This window comes from Acomys minous (genome assembly GCF_964271855.1).
Source record: "Acomys minous genome assembly, chromosome: 3".
Lineage (NCBI taxonomy): Eukaryota > Metazoa > Chordata > Mammalia > Rodentia > Muridae > Acomys > Acomys minous.
Window position 1 is genome coordinate 17,903,222 of NC_140485.1, and position 14,821 is coordinate 17,918,042.

Here is a 14,821-nt window from a genome sequence, read left to right on the forward strand (position 1 = left end):
AAGAGCCATCTTGTAGTAAAGACAAACTAGGTTTATTCCTGTTTATAATTAAACTTCTGTTTCTCAAGGACTCTGCTACTGTCACTTTAACTACAAATGGTTCTGCACTGTCTGTTCCAGGTGTGGCCGTCATGTCCTTGTTTCAGAAAGTTGTTCATAACCGTCTTTTAACCCCACCTTTGTCCAAAAGGTTCTATGACCACCTATAAGCACCTTGTTCTTACTACCTTGCTATGTTCACCTTGCAGCCATGCCTTTGTTTCAAGAGACCATTAGGAATAACCTGTGTTTGTGTTCTGCTCTTGTTACCCCACCTATTTTGCCCACCAAATCCCTCATTTGGAAACCCCCTTCTCCTGCCCTATAAAAACCTTGTCTTCCTCACATCCAATGCTGACCTCTCGAACCCTGCCTTAGGGGGAGGCAGCCCATGTACACGAATAAAGAGCTTTCTTTAATTAATTGGTTGTTTTAATTAATTTGACCATCATGATTTGGGCCAGTGGTCTTTGATTTGGGCCAGTGGTCTTTCTTCTCCCCTCTTTGGGGTTGACAGAAACCTCAATTGAGACTATGCCTCCATCAGATTGGCCTGTAGGCAAGTCTGTGGGAGCCTTTCCTTGTTAATGATTGATGTGGGAGGGCCCAGCCCACCACTGTGGGTGGTGCTATCCTGGGCAGGCGGTCCTGTGGTGTGTGTAGGGATGGGAGGGACATCTCAGTAGTTTTGGCTGCTCTTCCAGAAAACCAGGTTTGCTTCCCAACTCACAACTGTCTATAACTCCTATTCCAGGGGATCCAATGCTCTCTTCTGACCTCTACAGACAACGAGGCATGATGCACAGACATACATGTGACCAAAAGATTCATGCATGTGGTGGTTTGAAAAAGGGTTGTCTGGGCTAGAAAGACGGCTCAGACGTTAAGAGCACCACCTGCTCTTCCAGATGTCTGAGTTCAATTCCCAGCAACCACATGGTGGCTTGCAACCATCTATAGTGAGATTGGGTGCCCTCTTCTAGTGTGCATGTGTACATGTAGGCAGAACACTGTATACATAATAATAAATACATCTTTTAAAAAATATTTATTTGCTTATTACATATACAGTGTTTTGCCTACATGTACTCCTGCACAGCAGAAGAGGGCATTAGATCACATTATAGATGTGGTTGCTGGGAATTGAACTCAGGACCTCTGGAAGAGCAGACAGTGCTCTTAACCTCTGAGCCATCTCTCCAGACCCATAATAAATAAATCTTAAAAAGAAAGAGAGAGAGAGAGAGAGAGAGAGAGAGAGAGAGAGAGAGAATGGCCCACATAGGGAGTGGCACTATTGGAGTAGCTATGGCATTGTTGGAGGAAGTGTCACTGGGGATGGGCTAGCCAGGCCTGTAGAACTCTCAGCTACTTCTCCTACGCCATGTCTGTCTGCATGTCGTCAAACCTCTGGGTTTCACATAACTGTTGTCCTTTATAAGAGTTGTCAAGGTCATGGTGCCTCTTCATAGTAATAGAACACTGACTAAGACAATACACAGGAAATAAGGAAATCTAAGCAAGCAAACAGAAACCAGGATATGTCTCCTGGGAAGCTATGACTGAAGAATAATAAGTGTGAGGGGACCTTAGGCTATATACTGAGTCTCTAACTCCAAAACAAACAAACAAACAAACAAAAAACACAAAACAAAACAAAAAAACAAAGCCAGGTGTGGTGGCACAGGACTTTAATTCCAGCACTCAGATCTCTACGACTTCATGGCCAGCCTGGTCTACACAGAGCTCCAGGATAGCCAGGGCTACAAACAAACCACAACCAACCAACCAACCAACCAAACCACAAAAACAACAAAACGCAGATTGTTTTAGAAGAATGTTTTCGTTTGTTTGGGCTTTTCTGAGATAGGGTTTCTCTGTGTAGCTCTTTGCTGTCCTGGAACTCGGGCTATAGACCAGGCTGACTTCAGTGATCTGCCTGTCTCTGCCTCTTGAGTACTGGGATTATAAAGGTGCATACCACTACACCCAGCTTGGAGAATGCTTTTTAATATATCGGGTGGGAAAAGCCTCTGCATAAGGCACAAAATCAAAGCAGTAAAGCAAAATGTAGCCTGAGCTACAAGTAGTGTCACATCTAAAATGTTCTAAGCTAAGAGGCAAGTGACAACTCAAGGAAACCTTTGCCAGACACCTACCAAAGATTTTTATATTCAGAGCACATACACAGTTTTGTTTTGTTTTTCGAGGCAGGGTTTCCAGCAGTTCTGGAACTCTGTGCAGACCAACCTGGCCTTGAACTCACAGAAATTAACCTGCTTCTGTCTTCTAAATGCTGAGATTAAAGGTGTGCTCCACCACCGCCTAGCTAATGTGTGGAGTTCTTAAATGTCAGGCAACTGTGGCTGGGTGGAACATGTGATTGCCATGCATGAGGCCCTGAATTTGATCCTTATGGCACATGCAGAAGGAAAAAGACCCGCGCGAGAAATGTGGACAAAGGCAGAGCATCTCAGGATCCAATACACACATGGAGAGAGAAATATGTATCAAAGGAGCAGAGGGCTACCCTGTCTTCCCTTGCCTCACAGACCACCACACTCACTGATTTTCTTTTTTTAAAAAGATGTATTTATTTATTATTATGTATACAGTGGTCTGCTTGCACGTACACCTGTACACCAGAAGAGGGCACCAGATGCCAGTATAGACGGTTGTGAGCCACTATGTGGTTGCTAGGAATTGAACTCAGGACTTTTGGGAAAGCAGACAGTGCTCTTAACCTCTGAGCCATCTCTTCAGCCCTTCTGATTTTTACCTTTATCAGCTCCTAATGAATGTGTTGTTGGTAACTCCTACCTGGAATTACCCTTAACTTGGAAGGTCCTGGGACACTGTCCTTGGTCTTCTCTGATTCTTGCCCTCAAGCTTCGTCTGCCCCGGCTCTTCAGCCTGCCATCCTGGGATGATACGCTTCAAGACTTTTTAAAAACATGGCAATCTCATTCACTCCTAAATAGGATGTCTTGATCAGAACCCTCACTAAGGGCTTGGGGATCTCTGCAGAAGAGGAGATGAAAAGATTTTTAAGAGCCACAGGTGATAGATGATTCCAAGGAAACAGTGATTTTCAGACACCACAGGACAGATGCACATAGGAACTCAGAGACTATAGCAGTGTGCACAAGGCTTCAATAGGTTCAAGCCAGACCAAGTCCCAGCACAGAGAGGGGGTATGTAGACACAGGGCCCCACCCCAAACCAAGAAGCTACCTGCAATTGATACCCACTAACAAAGGGAAAATAAATTTTCTCCTATGGAGTGTCATTGGGTGTATCAGTCACAATCAAGGGCAGATCCTATGGCTAGGAGTAGTCGGCCAACACAAAATGAACTCAGTGGTATTTTTGTAGACTTTCTGTTTCCTTTTGCTTTGTTTGGGCATTTCCCCCTTTTCTCTCCCCCTCCCTTTTTGTCTTACTGGTCTTTTGCTTGTTTATTTTGAGCTTTGTTTTTGTAGGGTTCTGTGTGTGCATGTGTGTTTCTTGGGTTGTCTGGTGTGGTGGTACACGCCTCAAGACCCAGCACTAGGGAGGCAAAGGCAGGTGAATTTCCCTGAGTTTGAGACCAAATTGGTCTGAGTAATGTTCCAAGCCAGCCAAGGCTACATAGTGAGACTCTGCTCAAACAAAACAAAACATAAAACAAAAACCAGGCAAGCAAAACACTACAATGTGCAGTGTGGCTCATCACTTTCATATGCTTGGTACTGCGGGAGGAAGCCTTAAGATTTATTTGCATACATGTATATGCACACACATATATCTGTAGTTGTAGTTATGGCTACGTGCATGGAAAAAATGAGTGACACTCAGATGTTACCAGTGTTTATGGGTTGTGAATTACTGGATTTTGTTTGGTTTGGCTTTTCAAGGCAGAATTTTGCGTATAACTAGTTGGCCTCAAACTTACAGAGATCCACCTGCTTCTATCTCCAGAGTGCTGGGAATAAAGGTGTGTGTCACTACACCTGGCTGGGTTGATTTTATTTACATATACATAAATGTGTATATATATACACATACATACACGTATATATGTATATATACATATATACATAAATGTGTATATATATATACAAATACATACACGTATATATGTATATATGCACACACATACGTATATGTATATATATCTCACCATCAAATGGATTTAAATGCCAAATTGTCTTTACAATAACCTAAATGTGTAACATAGACTGGCTTTCTCACATTTGGAACAATACACAGTAACCTAAATGTGTAACATAGATTGGCTTTCTCACATTTGGAACAATACACACCAGTAAAGTGCAAATTTGATGTCTGGGGCGAAGGGGCAGCACTTTAAGAACACTGGCTCCTCTCACAGAGAACCAAAGTTTAGTTCCCAGACTTGCAACTCATAACTACCTATAACCCCATTCCGATGCCCTCTTCGGGTCTTCTCGGGCATCTGCATGTAGGTGCACACACGCACAGGAAGACATACACATACATAAAGACAACTATTTAAAAAGAAGCACACTGGCCTTTCCACGCTGCCCAGGGACGGGTCCATACGGCGTTGTTCTCGATTCCCGTCGTAACTTAAAGGGAAGCTTACACAATGTCCGGAGCCCTTGATGTCCTGCAGATGAAGGAGGAGGATGTCCTCAAATTCCTTGCCGCGGGAACCCACTTAGGTGGCACCAACCTTGACTTTCAGATGGAGCAGTACATCTACAAAAGGAAGAGTGATGGTATCTACATCATAAATCTGAAGAGGACCTGGGAGAAGCTGCTGCTTGCAGCTCGTGCTATTGTTGCCATTGAGAACCCTGCTGATGTCAGCGTCATCTCCTCCAGGAACACTGGCCAGCGAGCCGTGCTGAAGTTCGCTGCTGCCACTGGAGCCACTCCTATTGCAGGCCGTTTCACACCTGGGACCTTCACCAACCAGATCCAAGCAGCCTTCAGGGAGCCACGGCTTCTAGTGGTGACTGACCCCAGGGCTGACCACCAGCCCCTCACAGAGGCCTCTTATGTCAACCTGCCCACCATCGCTCTGTGCAACACGGATTCTCCTCTGCGCTATGTGGACATTGCCATCCCATGCAACAACAAGGGAGCTCACTCAGTGGGTCTGATGTGGTGGATGCTGGCCCGGGAAGTACTCCGCATGCGTGGCACTATCTCCCGTGAGCACCCATGGGAGGTGATGCTTGATCTTTACTTCTACAGAGACTCAGAGGAGATTGAGAAGGAGGAACAGGCTGCTGCTGAGAAGGCTGTGACCAAGGAGGAATTCCAGGGAGAATGGACTGCACCAGCTCCTGAGTTCACCGCTGTGCAGCCAGAGGTGGCCGACTGGGTTGAGGGTGTGCAGGTGCCCTCCGTACCCATCCAGCAGTTCCCTACTGAGGACTGGAGCTCCCAGCCAACCACTGAGGACTGGTCAGCCGCTCCCACTGCGCAGGCCACTGAGTGGGTTGGAGCCACCACTGAGTGGTCCTGAGTTGCACTGCAGACACCTGAGCAAAGGGAGAAATGGAAGGAAAATAAAGTCTCTAAAAGTTGAAAAAAAAAAAGAAGAAGAAGAAGCACACGGGAAGTGGCATTTACACATAGTAAAAATCCTAATTCCTTGACTCCAGCTGGTTAAAACGCAGTATAAGCAGCCTGACGACAGCTGGCTGCCCCTGGAGGAAAGAACAGAAGGGAGAGCATCAAAACATCGCTGTGCATCGGTCCAGGTGGCTGAGTGCATTTTGTCTCCGCAGATAACCTTTCCCTCGCGTGGCCGAGGTACACGGTCCGGACCTCAGCGCCCCCGGTGGCGGGTCCCGGCAGCGTCGCGGGGTCGGGGAGGCGGTGCCCGGCGTCCCCGCGCTTCCCGCGAGATCCCGCGCGCGCTCCGCCCCGCGCCGTTCCGCGCTCCCCGCTGGGCACGTCCTGCTGCCCGCGCCGCCCGCGCCGCTCGCCACCGCCGGCCGCCGCCCCGCGAGCCGCTTTGTCTCGGGCGGGGCGCGCGGAGAGGCCGCCGGGTGCCCCCCGCCGCGGGCCCGGGCCCCCCGCCCCGGGGCGGCGACGGCGGTGCCGGGCCCCGGGGCGGAGGGCGCGCCGGGATGGGCCCCAAGCGGCGGCAGCTGACGTTCCGGGAGAAGTCAAGGATCATCCAGGAGGTGGAGGAGAACCCGGACCTACGCAAAGGCGAGATCGCGCGGCGCTTTAATATCCCGCCGTCCACGCTCAGCACCATCCTGAAGAACAAGCGCGCCATCCTGGCGTCGGAGCGCAAGTACGGAGTGGCCTCCACCTGCCGCAAGACCAACAAGCTGTCCCCATACGACAAGCTTGAGGGGCTTCTCATAGCTTGGTTCCAGCAGATCCGGGCCGCCGGCCTGCCGGTCAAGGGCATCATCCTGAAAGAGAAGGCACTGAGGATAGCGGAGGAGCTGGGCATGGACGATTTCACTGCTTCTAACGGCTGGCTGGATCGCTTCCGCAGGCGCCACGGCGTAGTGGCCTGCAGCGGCGTGACCCGTTCCCGAGCTCGAAGCTCTGCCTCCCGGGCCCCAGCGGCACCTGCTGGCCCAGCCACGGTGCCCTCCGAGGGCAGTGGTGGGAGTACACCCGGCTGGCGCACTCGGGAGGAGCAGCCGCCGTCGGTGGCCGAGGGCTACGCCTCGCAGGACGTGTTCAGTGCCACCGAGACCAGCCTGTGGTACGACTTTCTGTCCGACCAGGCCTCGGGGCTGTGGGGAGGTGATGGACCCGGACGCCAGGCCACCCAGCGACTTAGCGTTTTGCTGTGTGCCAATGCTGATGGCAGCGAGAAGCTTCCTCCCTTGGTGGCAGGCAAGTCCGCCAAGCCCCGTGCAGGCCAAGGTGGTCTGCCCTGCGACTACACTGCCAACTCTAAGGGTGGAGTCACTACCCAGGCCCTGGCTAAGTACTTGAAAGCGCTGGACACCCGAATGGCTGCAGAATCCCGTCGAGTCCTTTTGCTGGCCGGTCGTCTGGCTGCCCAGTCCTTGGACACCTCGGGCCTGCGGCACGTGCAGCTGGCCTTTTTTCCTCCTGGCACGGTGCATCCATTGGAACGAGGAGTGGTCCAACAGGTGAAGGGCCACTACCGTCAGGCCATGTTACTTAAGGCCATGGCTGCACTTGAGGGCCAGGATCCCTCAGGCTTGCAGCTGGGCCTAGTGGAGGCTCTGCACTTTGTGGCTGCGGCATGGCAGGCTGTGGAGCCCTCGGACATAGCAACTTGCTTTCGAGAGGCCGGTTTTGGAGGTGGCCTTAATGCCACTATCACCACTTCCTTCAAGAGTGAGGGGGAGGAGGAAGAGGAGGAGGAAGAGGAGGAGGAGGAAGAAGAGGAGGAGGAGGGTGAAGGGGAAGAGGAGGAGGAGGAAGAGGAAGAAGGGGAGGAGGAAGAAGGAGGGGAAGGAGAGGAGGTTGGAGAGGAAGAAGAGGTAGAAGAGGAGGGTGAGGTTGATGACAGTGATGAGGAGGAGGAGGAGGAAGAAAGCTCCTCTGAGGGTTTAGAGGCTGAAGACTGGGCCCAGGGAGTAGTGGAGGCCAGTGGTGGGTTTGGGGGTTACAGTGTCCAGGAAGATGCCCAGTGCCCCACCCTCCATTTCCTGGAAGGTGGGGAAGACTCTGACTCAGACAGTGATGAAGAAGATGAAGAGGAGGATGAAGAAGATGAGGATGATGATGAGGATGATGAAGATGGTGATGAGGTCCCTGTACCCAGCTTTGGGGAGGCCATGGCCTACTTTGCCATGGTCAAGAGGTACCTGACCTCCTTTCCCATTGATGACCGAGTGCAAAGTCACATCCTTCATTTGGAACATGATCTGGTCCATGTGACTAGGAAGAACCACGCCAGGCAGGCGGGAGTTCGGGGTCTTGGACATCAAAGCTGAGCTGCTGGACATAGCTGTGTGCTCCAGCCCAGATGGGCAGCACCTGCTCAAGGCAGAGACCTCTGGGCAGTGGCTGGAGGAGCCTCGGCTCTGAGACAGGCCCAGGGGCTGAGGTCCGCCTCACTGCTATTGCTTCTTTCTCAGAATCCTCTTCCCTTCCCATCTGTCCCTGGGCTCAGGGCATTGGGTGGGTGGGGAGCTGTCCGGTGCTACCACACCATGCCATCAGGGGGCTAGACCACAGCAGCAGGCCAGGGATGAGTCCTGGAAGCTCTTGGCCAGACAGTGCCTCTCCCCCTGCCACCCAACCCAGGTCTTTGGCGGGAGGGAAATCCCAAAGCCATTCTGGAAAGGGCTTCAGAGGAAGGCCTAACCTAGGCCCCCACAAAACTTGCACCCCTTCCCCCCACATCTCTAGGCTGCCTAAAGAAGCACAGTGTAACTTATGGCAGGCTCCTGAGCCTGCCTCTGCCTGCTTTCCTCCTCCCCAGATCCCTTTCTCTGGCTCAGTCTTTGGCCCTTGGTTTTCTTTCCAGCTTGGAGGTTTCCAAGAGGCCGTCCAGGGGAGTGACAGCAGGCACCTCCAGTCTGGGCAGCTGCAGGCCTTGTGCCTCATCCTCTGCAGGCCCCCAGCCTGGGCAGAGGGGCCTGGGGCTGGGCCCAGCGTCCAGCCATCCAGGTGCTCCCTTCCCAGTTTGAATTCAATAAATCTGTCCACTCCCCTTTTGTGGGAGTGACTGTTTTAACAGCCAAGGATGCATCCTTCATGGTCTGGGCTTGCGTCTGTCTTGGGGGACACATCCCTTCTAGATTCCCCTTGGTCCTTGCTGTAGTTCTTTTGGGATGTGGAAGCAAGGTTTGAGCAGATGGCCATGACTGGGGCGAGTGACAGGCAGTGACACCCACATCTAAACGTTACAGAATTCTGGGGAGGGAGGCTCTTTAGTGTTAGTTATATCTTTTGATAGAGTCAAGGAACCTTAGCCTTAATCGTTGATGTTAGTAAGAAGGTTAGGTCATTGGGGTGGGACGGGAGAGAGGGAGCCAGGTGGATAAAGGCGGTATGCCCCTGATGACTGAGCCCACCAGAGCTAGTTAAAGTCCTTGTAGGAGTGAGAAAAGCTTTGGGATGGCTGTGGGCCAGGTTGGAGTTGGAGGGCCATACCAGGCACCCTTGTTTTATCTTAAGAGGGTATTCTTCAGGCCTTTCAAGTGATTGGCATTTTCAAGCCCATTAGCCACAGGACAGTGACAGGAGGAAGGTGAAGTTACTGGGAAACAGATTGCAGCCTCATGAATTGGTAGCTCTTTGTGCAAGGCCACTCCTCCTACCCCACCCGACTCTAGTCCAAAGGTGAGGGCATGCCCTTCTTTCAGTGCCCAGCCCCTCCCTTCACGCCTCTCCCTTACTGAGGCCCTCAGGTTCCAGCCAAGGCAAGGCCTGAGCAGGGTAGGTAACTCAGTCCCAAACCGGTTTTCCCACCTTGCTTAGGGCTGGCATATTACCTCTGGTAACTTCCCAATCCCTGACATAACCCTAGCTACCAAGTTCTCTGGAACATAAGGTGGTAGGGGACATCTAAGTCATCCTTTGTGCCTTGTTTGCCCCAAGTGTAGGCCAGAAAGGCTTGGGCTTTTTATGTTTCTGACACTAGGGCAACACTTCCAAGCCTTGAAAATCTGTTTTTGTTGTTTAACACAAGTTTGTTTTTATTTGCATCAAGGTAAGGACGAACTGAGGGCCTATACCAGCCTAGGCAAGTGCATCACTGCTGAGCCACGTTTGTCCCTTCAAAGTTTGGAACAAAGTCACACAGAGGAGTTGGGGTTCTTTTTGACATCACTGGTTCCTTTAGTTGGAACTCTGGAGGAGAGGACCAGAAAGTGTTTCCTACCCATTGTGCCTGTTCTGGAATAAGTAGGAGGGAGCACTGGCCTTTTCTGCAGCTGTCTCTGAACAGTACAGGTCCTTTATCAAGCACTGAGGCAAACCTCTTTCATCTCTCTGTTCACTGCCAGCAAGAACCCCTTTCACTGTGCTTAACACCAGCTCCTTTTTGTGCTAGGCCTTAAAAACACTGAGATCTGAGTTAACAAAAACCATGACAAACAGGCAGAGAGGTTCAGTAATGTGCCCAGTGCCATGTCGTGAGCCTCGGACAGGCTCTACAAGTATCCCTTTAGTACTTTGTATTCCTTCACTAAGGAGGGACCTATGTTCCTAAGCCCCCTGGTCACAGAAATCAATTTCCAATCCGTGGTTGAATCGCCCTTTAAAGGGAGCTGAGGGGTGTGACTGTGTGACCGTGTCTCGGGTAGCTCTTGCTTTTTCATGTGTACAGCCAACTTAACAATCCCCCAAACCCATACAAATACAGGATGCTTACACTTTTTTTTTTTCCATTTTGTAAATTTCTTTCCAAGTACACCATTGGGACAAGTAGATGAATGCCAAGGACCTTGCCCAAGAAAATGGCCTGGAATTGCTCTCCCTGGGAGTCTGGGTTACATATGCATTAAATGCCCCAGTAGGACACATTGTTGGGATGAGGAAAAGGCAATGTCCCTAGCCCACAGAGCTTTGGGGAGGGACATATTGAACAGCTTATCAGGGGCAAGGGAGATGATTTAGCGTTTAAGATCACTGGCTGTACTTCCAGAGGATGCAGGTTTGGTTCCCAGCACCCACATGGTGGCTCACAGCCATCATAAACGCCAGTTCCAGGGGATTCCTGTCCTTTGCAAGCACCAGGCATACATGTAGTACACAGATAAAGCACTCATACACATACAAAAATAAAATAATTTCAAAGTAGACAGTATATCACACAGCCTCGGTAGGTGCCAGATTAGCAGAGCGCTGCCCACCCACTAGCGCCCTCTCCCCTTCCCCCCATCCCCCAACTCCCCCAATGCCCGCCCCGACACACACAACGCTGACTGGCATGGTGATGCCTCTTCCTTTAGAACAGACAATTAAGTGGCACAGAAGGGGAATGGGTTCTGGGAACATAGTTGATTTTGGCAAAGCACAGAATGGGTCAGTGATTGATCAGCAAGGGGTGTGGGTAGATGGGCAATGCCTTCTTGGGAAGAAAGGAAGATAAGTACAGCTAACTGCCTTTTCAAAGCTGAGGTCCCCGCGAAGGGAAAGTTAACATGGGAAAACTACAACTCCCAGAAGTCTCTGTTTCCAGGCAAGTAGCGACAGTTGCTATGGTTTCTGAAAACAATATGGCTGCTCCCAGGTGGCATTTGAGTCAGTGTCGAGTAGGGACTTAAACGTAGATCTGAAAGCTCTCAGTAGGGAGAGGAGACACTTGAAGGGTCCTGGGGCTGGCGTTGGGCGCTGCCGGGAACGGTGAGGCCTTGCCCTGGAACCAATGGCAAGCAGCGTGGATGAGGAGGCTCTGCACCAGCTGTACCTGTGGGTAGACAACATCCCTCTGTCCCGACCCAAGAGAAACCTTTCCCGGGACTTCAGTGACGGAGGTGTGCGTTGTTGTGTGTTTTTAAATGTCTTTATGCATGTGTAACGGATTTGTGCATGTGCCATCGTTTTTGTTATGTGTGTACGTAGAGTGGGGCAGGGGTGGGGTTTGTATTTGGGACTTCGATTGTGGAAGTGTGCACTTAGCAGATTTCTCCTATTTGTGTGTGAGCAATGTATGCCCATTCTATCTTGTGTACATGGAGTGTGTCTGTGTGTCTGGATATGTGTTTGTGGACCTACGCTTGCTCACACTGCTGTGTTCTGCAGCCTGTCTTGTCAGTTTTTTTGTTTTTGTTTTTAAATTGTGAGGCTTACCTTTTGACTTTCCTACCTCTACTGCATTCCTGCCTTGGCCTCCCAAATTCTGAGATTACAGGCGTGTGCCACCATTCCTGTTGTTTGTTTTTAATGTGGTGCTAGGGAGTCCAGCCTAGGGCACTGTGAACGCGCGGTGAGCACGCTACCAGCTAATGGAGCTACATTCCTAGCCTGTGTTCTTTCATATTTCCAAATTCTGTCCTGAATACATATGTGTTTCTTTGTGATTGTGTGTTTGTTTTAGTTTGCTTTGCGTTTTTCAGGAAAGGCTCCTGTATTTAAGAAATGCAGTATTGTAGGCAGAATGTCTTCATTTCTATGTACATAACTGAGGAGGCTATGTGTCCACGTGATTTCTATGTTTGTGTGTGTGTTATATGTGCACCCATGTGTGCCTGGCATTTATCTGTTTTATGTGTCTGTACATTCTGCCCTACATACATCTGTAGAGGGACATTTCTGAGACACACAGTTGCTGTGTAGCCCAGAACTCACTATGTTCCTGCCTCCTGTGTGGTGGGGTTACAGCCATGTGCCACCTCGGCCTGTTTATATGGTTCTGGGGATTGAGTGCAGGGCTTTGTATATGCTATGCAAGCAAGCTACCGACTAAGCTATACCTCCAGCCTGTGGAAGGACCTTGTCTTTCTGTGTGTGTGTGTGTGTGTGTGTGTGTGTGTGTGTGTGTGTGGTGTTCATATGTCTGTGTGAATTTCTAGGGATAAGGCTGCAGACTCTCAGTTCTTCTGTGCTCTGAGTTAATGAGGGAGATGCTGTTTCTCTGAGAGATGGAGCCTCTTGACCTGACCATTGATCTGGCTTCCCTTGTCTCCTTTCTATCAACCTTCCCTTTTCTGTATCTCTCTCCCCGTCCTCCCTGACCCATGCTCCTGCCTTTCATACCTGTCCCCAACCCCATTCCCTCAGTCCTGGTTGCAGAGCTTATCAAGTTTTACTTCCCCAAGATGGTGGAGATGCACAACTATGTCCCTGCCAACTCTCTCCAGCAGAAGCTCAGCAACTGGGGTCACCTGAACAGGTAGAACAATCCCTGGGGGCAGAGGTGAAGTCCGCAGCCCTTGCCCACTTCCCAGGAAGGGCTGCTACAGACTTAACTTCCTATGACCCTGGCTGGGGATGTGGCTAAGTATAGAATGCTTGCCTGGGAATACACACACACACACACACACACACACACACACACACACACACACGCACGCACGCACACCCATCCCTGGGTTGATCCCTAGCAATGCTAAACAGGGCGAAAAAGCAAAACAACAACAACAACGACCTCCTAAGGTCTTGACAGGCAGGCTGGGACTGCTGGGGAAAGGGGAGACATGGCAGAATCTGTTTAGAAACAAAATCAAGTACACTCAAGCAGAGGGCTTCAGACTTCTGGCCTTCCAGTCCCCTGGGGGCTATGTCTACTTCTTTTCCATTGCTTTCGATCCATTTCCCCTAGGACCCAATCCACCTTTCTCGTATTCACCCCCGTAGAAAGGTGCTGAACAAGTTGAACTTCTCTGTCCCGGACGATGTGATGCGGAAGATTGCGCAGTGTTCTCCGGGTGTAGTGGAGCTGGTGCTCATTCCGCTGAGGCAACGCCTGGAGGAGCGGCAGAGGCGCCAGAAGCTGGCTGCTGGCTCCTTACAGGTGGCAAAGCTTGAGCTTGCTGATTGGGGGACACCGGGGTGTGTGGGTGTAGGTGCTCCCCAGACGGTGGAGAGCCCTGCTTTGGCGATGAACAGGAAGACAGGGGTGCCTAGCTAAGAGAACCTGGCCTACAGTAATGCGGAAGGGAAACAGGGCTTTTTGGAGATTGATGAGCTCAGGCTAGTAAGAGACCACATCTCTTCTTTCAGGAGCTGGCTCCTCAGGATAGCAATGTCTACATGGATATGGGTACGGTGGCTTTCCCCTTACCTCAGGAAACCCTTCCCCCGTGTCGCTTTGATTTTAGGGTCCCTCTAAGACAGCAAGGTCACTTCTCCACTTGCTTGCTTTGTCTTAGGTTTGTCCCAGAAGGCTAGAGGAGACGGTGCTCCAGCCCCGGGAGGAGAACAGCTCAGGTAAAGCTGTGAGCTCTGACCTCACCAGGCTTGGTAACTTCCCCACACAGAGTGTGGCAGTGCCCTGAGGGTTAGGGAGGTGGAGAGAAGGCGAAGAGTACAAGGCCAGGGGTACAAGAGGGGAACGGTAGGGTCTGACATCCAGGCTTCTGCTAAACTGCTACCCAATGCAGAGGGGGCCGGCCGCCGGCGACCCGACTCCCTGGGTATAACCAGGCCCTGCAGGGCGATCCGAGCTTCGTCCTCCAGATCGCTGAAAAGGAGCAGGAGCTGTTGGCCTCTCAAGAGACAGTGCAGGTGAGGAGGGGGACACTGAAACCTAAGGGGTCAGCTTGAGGCCGGCAGGGTCTAAGCACTGGCAAGGCAACAACAAGGCCTTCGGGCTTGATGTCTCTGTGCCTCCACCCAGGTCCTGCAGATGAAAGTGAAGCGTCTGGAACACTTGCTCCAACTCAAGAATGTGCGCATCGATGACCTCTCCCGGCGCCTCCAGCAAGCTGAGCGCAAGCAGCGGTGAGCGGTGTCTGGGCTGCGCGCGCGGGCCTTCCTAGTACCTGCTAAAGCCCAGACGCCAAGACCCACCCACCCACTCTCATGTGCGGACTCAGGATTGGGAGGGTAGAGCGAGCTGCTCACTAGCGCCCCCTGCAGCTGCGGCGCCAGGCAGGGTTCGGGCAAACGTGGGGGTGCTCCAAGCCGAGGCCAGGAATGATCCGCTTCCTTACATTCCATCTGGGCCAGGAGAAAGGATCACTTTCCACAGCCCAGAAAACCTGTACGAACACATGGCATGACTTCCAAACCCGTGTCCGCTTTGAGGCTCCCAGCGCTGGGCCTGGAAAGGCGGTCCTCTGGCTCTCTCCACACCCCTAGAAGCAGTTCCCTTCTCAGCTTAGAAGATAGTCCCATCTCCATGCATGCTAATTCTCCACGGCCTCGGACATGAGAGAAGCTATCCCCGGAAGCTGAGTGCTCCTCC

General features: G+C 51.3%; 3 protein-coding genes across 7 annotated transcripts in view; all 3 read left to right on the plus strand.

Annotated features, from left to right (window-relative positions):
* The first annotated feature begins 4,551 nt into the window (after window positions 1-4,551).
* LOC311593361 (small ribosomal subunit protein uS2-like) lies at window positions 4,552-5,621 on the plus strand. The gene has a single exon (XM_084774581.1). It carries the CDS (start codon window positions 4,649-4,651, stop codon window positions 5,534-5,536), a length of 888 nt encoding a protein of 295 aa, XP_084630707.1. The 5' UTR covers window positions 4,552-4,648; the 3' UTR covers window positions 5,537-5,621.
* Window positions 5,622-5,957: 336 nt separating this feature from the next.
* On the plus strand, window positions 5,958-8,478 carry CENPB (centromere protein B). Its single transcript, XM_084774576.1, has one exon. It carries the CDS (start codon window positions 6,147-6,149, stop codon window positions 7,953-7,955), a length of 1,809 nt encoding a protein of 602 aa, XP_084630702.1. The 5' UTR covers window positions 5,958-6,146; the 3' UTR covers window positions 7,956-8,478.
* SPEF1 (sperm flagellar 1) overlaps window positions 8,475-14,821 on the plus strand; it is a 6,533-nt gene continuing 186 nt past the window's right edge. Inside the window, exons 1-8 of one of the 5 annotated variants that reach the window (XR_014777663.1) lie at window positions 8,475-11,447; window positions 12,694-12,805; window positions 13,270-13,426; window positions 13,636-13,675; window positions 13,785-13,842; window positions 14,059-14,139; window positions 14,252-14,355; window positions 14,584-14,721. Coding sequence is in view for 4 of the 5 variants with exons in the window: in XM_084774577.1 (XP_084630703.1) it covers window positions 11,339-11,447; window positions 12,694-12,805; window positions 13,270-13,426; window positions 13,636-13,675; window positions 13,785-13,842; window positions 14,016-14,139; window positions 14,252-14,355; window positions 14,584-14,788 (909 nt within the window). In the remaining variant the exon portion in view is untranslated. Of the gene's footprint in view, window positions 11,448-12,693; window positions 12,806-13,269; window positions 13,427-13,635; window positions 13,676-13,784; window positions 13,843-14,015; window positions 14,140-14,251 lie in introns of all 5 variants that reach the window. The other 4 variants (XM_084774577.1, XM_084774578.1, XM_084774579.1 and 1 more) reach the window with 4 other exon arrangements.

Coding starts and splice junctions, on each gene's coding strand:
- CENPB (XM_084774576.1), top strand. CDS start 6,147: ATGGGCCCCAAGCGGCGGCAGCTGACGTTCCGGGAGAAGTCAAGGATC.
- LOC311593361 (XM_084774581.1), top strand. CDS start 4,649: ATGTCCGGAGCCCTTGATGTCCTGCAGATGAAGGAGGAGGATGTCCTC.